This window comes from Stereum hirsutum (assembly GCF_000264905.1).
Source record: "Stereum hirsutum FP-91666 SS1 unplaced genomic scaffold STEHIscaffold_11, whole genome shotgun sequence".
Lineage (NCBI taxonomy): Eukaryota > Fungi > Basidiomycota > Agaricomycetes > Russulales > Stereaceae > Stereum > Stereum hirsutum.
The window spans coordinates 1,021,609-1,025,857 of NW_006763141.1; the positions used below are offsets into that span (position 1 = coordinate 1,021,609).

The 4,249-nt window shown below is 53.5% G+C and overlaps 1 protein-coding gene across 1 annotated transcript in view; it reads left to right on the forward strand.

The window, feature by feature from the left end:
- The window catches only part of STEHIDRAFT_82392 (galactose oxidase), a 5,465-nt gene extending 1,216 nt beyond the window's left edge, over positions 1-4,249 (forward strand). Inside the window, exons 2-6 of the mRNA XM_007306285.1 lie at positions 5-351; positions 1,563-1,696; positions 1,853-2,360; positions 2,694-2,837; positions 2,957-4,249. Of these exons, the coding sequence (XP_007306347.1) occupies positions 5-351; positions 1,563-1,696; positions 1,853-2,360; positions 2,694-2,837; positions 2,957-3,159 (1,336 nt within the window). The 3' untranslated portion in view covers positions 3,160-4,249. The remainder of the gene's footprint in view (positions 1-4; positions 352-1,562; positions 1,697-1,852; positions 2,361-2,693; positions 2,838-2,956) is intronic.

Below are 4,249 nucleotides of genomic sequence, written 5' to 3' on the forward strand. Positions count from 1 at the left end.
CCATCTCCGCCTCCTCCACCCTCGCCCCTCCCACCTCCTCCACCCCCGCCCCCAAAGACCCCACCACCTCCTCCAAAGACCCCTCTTCCTCTTCCAGCCCTAAAGACTCCAAGTCCACTCCCGCAACAGACCCCCCACCCCGCCTCCGCCTCATCCCACACCTCTCCGGCCTGCGCGACGCCGACCCCGCGCCCGCGACTGTGATGTATTGGAGCAAGGCGCCGGTGTGGGGCGCGCTGCCGAGCCATAATATGAGGGCGCATAGTGTGAGCCTTGTGGATCATACGGCGTGGTTGTTTGGGGGGTGCGATGATAAGGGGTGTTGGAAGGATGTGTGGTGTTTTAATACTGGTGAGTTTCCTTCCTTCCTTACCTTCTTACTTCTTTCTTTTTGTATTTTTTTGTTGGGTTTGCGAACGTTGGGGGCTGGGTTTGAGTGGGGAGGTGAGATGTTGGACGGGAGACAGGAGATGGGAGGTGGATGGGGAATGGGTGGGTGGGTAGGAACATGGCGATTGCGTGCACAGTGCACAGTGCACATGCGTGTGTGCTCTTATATCCTCCCCATGCCAGCCCAGTCCAGTCCAGCCCGTTGCGAGCTCGTGGATGTGCTCATCTATCTATCTCCCTTTGTGCTCGATTTGGGACGTGTGGGAGGCGTGTGGGATAGGTTGGGTTGGGCTGGACTTCTCGGGCTTTGCACGTTGCTCACCATCACGGTGTTGTTGCTAGTCATCATCGTGCTTGTTGTTCATCATCACGGTGCTCGTCGCTCTGGCGATGAGATGAACGCACACAACACGTCCTCTCATCCTTGTTCTTATCCCCGTCCTCGTCCCCGTCCCCGTTCTATCCCAACATGACCATCGATGTCGAAGCCGATGTGCATTTTGTATCGGAGGCGTTGATTCGCGTTCTGTGTCGAGGGGCGCTGGACGTCGCTCTGGAAATGAACGCACACATCATGTCCTCTCATCCTTGTTTTCATCCTCGTTTTCATCCTCGTCCTCGTCCTCGTCTTCGTTCTCCTCGTCATCGTATTCTAACATGATCATCGATGTCGATGTCGATGTACGCTCTGGATCGAATGGCGTGATGCTTTGTTATGAATAGTATGGGGGTACACGAGACGAGACGGTCGTCGAGACGATGCATGTCTCCGTTCGTGAGTTCGTGAGTTGGGGCGATGTTTGCGCTCGTTCTTCCGTTCGTTGAGAGGATGTTCGCGTGCGGTCATTTGTTGAGACAACGTTTGCGTCCGTGCGTTTTGAGATGAAGCGGATGAGAGGGCGGTAATAGTAGCTGTCGATTATGCGTCCCAGCGTACCAGCGTCGTGCACGGTGATTAGGCTCGTCGACGTTTGTTGGTTGGTTCTGTGCATACGCCGTTGCAGACGAGCATCCGTCATGTGATGTTTCAGGAATGCCGTCCATCCGTCCATCCGTCCAACTCGACCGTAATACCCTTCATTTCCGCACTCTGATTTCTTCCCTCCCCTTCTCATCCTTCACATCATCCACTCATACTGACGCCCTCTCACCATGTATTCAAACAAAAATAGAAACCTTCCACTGGACCCACCCCGAAACGACAGGCGAAGTTCCCCCGCCTTGTCGCGCACACACGGCGACGCCGCTCGATTCGCGGAAGTTACTCATCTTTGGAGGTGGGGAGGGGCCGAATTATTACAATCAGGTGGGTCTTCTCGCTCGTTTACCTTCTACATTCCGCAATCGTGGGAAACATGCCCGACGTTGAAATTCTACATCTTGCTGATCACCACACATCCATTACTTCCTCCCGCTCGCTTGCCCTGTTGTTTTTCGTGTTCTTATCCATATCCACACATAGGTTTACATCCTCGATACCGTCCTCCGCCGCTGGTCAAAACCGACGATCATAGACGAAGACAAACCCAACGGCGTCCCGCCCCCGAGGCGCGCACACACCGTCGTGCAGTACAAAGGCCGTCTGTGGGTCTTCGGAGGCGGGAACGGCATGATGGCGTTGAATGACGTGTGGACGTTGGACGTTTCGGGAGCTTATGGGTCGTCGTCGTCGTCATCTTCCGCTCCCGGTGGAGGGAATGCGGACGGTCGGATGGGAAGTGCTGGAGGATATGGTGGTGGCGGCGGTGGCGGTGGCGGTGGTGGTGGTGGTGGTGGAGGACAGGGAGGGCAGGGAGGACAAGGACAGGGAGCACTGGATAGGCTGAAGTGGGAGTGTGTGCAGATCGAGGGGAAGAAGAAGCCAGGGCCGAGGGGCTATCATACGGCGAATCTGGTGGGGAATGTGATGATCGTGATGGGCGGGAGCGATGGGCGGGAGTGTTTTTCGGATATTTGGTGTTTGGATTTGGGTGAGTTTTGTCTCTCTGATCTCTCGACTCGAATTGTCCTTGTGGAGAGGGGAGGAAGGAGAGGGAGAGTTCGCTTTTTGTGTTCGTGGTTGGACTGGCTGTTTGAGGTGATTGATGTTGGGAGTGGTGGTGTTTTAGTGTTGCGAGTGTGTTGCGAGTGCAGTGTGGGGTGGTTCGCTTTCATATTCTGCTTTTCTACTTATTCGAGTCGTCGTTTCTTCGCCACTCTTATTATCTCCACTCTCTGTCCTCCTTCGTCGACTTCTTTTTCTTTTTCTTTTGTTTGAACTATCTCTTCATCTTACTGACCTCGTCCTTCCCCTCTACCTCCAGACACACGCATATGGACCCAAATCAAGCCAGACACCTCACATCGGAGGCTCTCGCACGCCGTGACCCAGGTCGGGTCGTACCTGTTCATCACGGGCGGACATGATGGGAACGAGTATACGAGCGAGCTGTTGATGTTCAACCTTGGTGCGTTTTTCTTACACTCTCCGTCTTCGCTCTGCGACTCGAGCTTTTCATAATTAACGTTCACCCTTTCCTTAACCTTACCCATCACGCTACTTACCGTCAAACCAAAAAAAAAACAGTCTCGCTCCAATTCGAACCCCGAAGGACACTCGGCCGTCCGCCCTCGCCGCGCGGGTACCACGTCTCGCTCCTCGCCGACAGTCGCATCTTTGTCTTTGGAGGGTTTAATGGACATGATGTGTATGACGACGTGCATATACTCGAGTTGGCGGCGGCGGCGTATTTGCCGCAGGTTACGAGCTTTAGGATCGAGGCTACGTAGGTTGGAAGATGGGGAGGACGGAGGGATAAGGGAGGAGGGTGAGGGGGTAGGAGGACGTGTAAGGATGCACGGTAGGGGGATGCAGCGAGGTGGGAGCGATTGGGTGGGTATGAAGAGGCGGTACTTCACTACTCGAAGTATGCACGGCGATCGAGTGGTTCCGACATCCATCCTAGGACATCACATCGTGCGGACCGCGAAGTGATTGGAATGGTGCGGTACGAGGATATGTTTCTCGATGGGATGGGCGCCATTACACCTCGATAGGTCCGCCGCGGATGGGGAGAGCCGGCTTTTAGGAGAAAAAGGTGGGGGGAAGGTGGATGCCTCTATGCCAATAATATGCGCGGCGACTGCTCGCTGCTTCGTTATGGCCGATTAAGTATCTATGACTCGGTTCGTCTGCCAGGATTTCCTGATTCCGATCTCGATTTCTGTTCCTGCTTTTTATCTGGATCTGGATCGCTATTTTTTTCTTTCTGACTGATTTCTTTCTCTCCTCCTTGCATGTGTGTCGTATATGCATACATATCTAATTATTACCCTTCGTGTTGCATTCCTTTTACATTCTCATCCTCTCTCGTCCTCGTTTGACTGCGTCTGCTCGAGCTCTCTGATCAATTCCATCGATTTTCTGAATCACCACATTCGGCGTTCGCCTTCATCTCACTCCGCCTTTCCTTTCCTTTCCTTTCCTCCTCATCCTTCATCACTACTTTCTGATTCATCCACGAGTTGTGCGGTTCGTTTCATCTGATTTATGGTTCCTTTTTTCCATCCATCTCTCTCTCTCTCTCTCCGACTCCGACTCTTGACTCTTGACTCCGACTACTTATGCTCCCAACACCCCAACCCGTCTATGATTCCCTCTCATCTCATTTCATCTCGTCTCATCTCGTCTCTCATCTATCTCGGCTGTCTCCTCCCACACACGTTCACTGGCACCCTCCGTGTCAATGTGAATACTCCGCGTATGCGTATGCGTATGGCTGTGGGTGGGTGGATGAGGATGGAGAGACTCTCACACTCACGCTCGCTATTATCCCTTACTTCTCACCTCTTACTTCTTACTTCTTGCGTTTGACTTCTT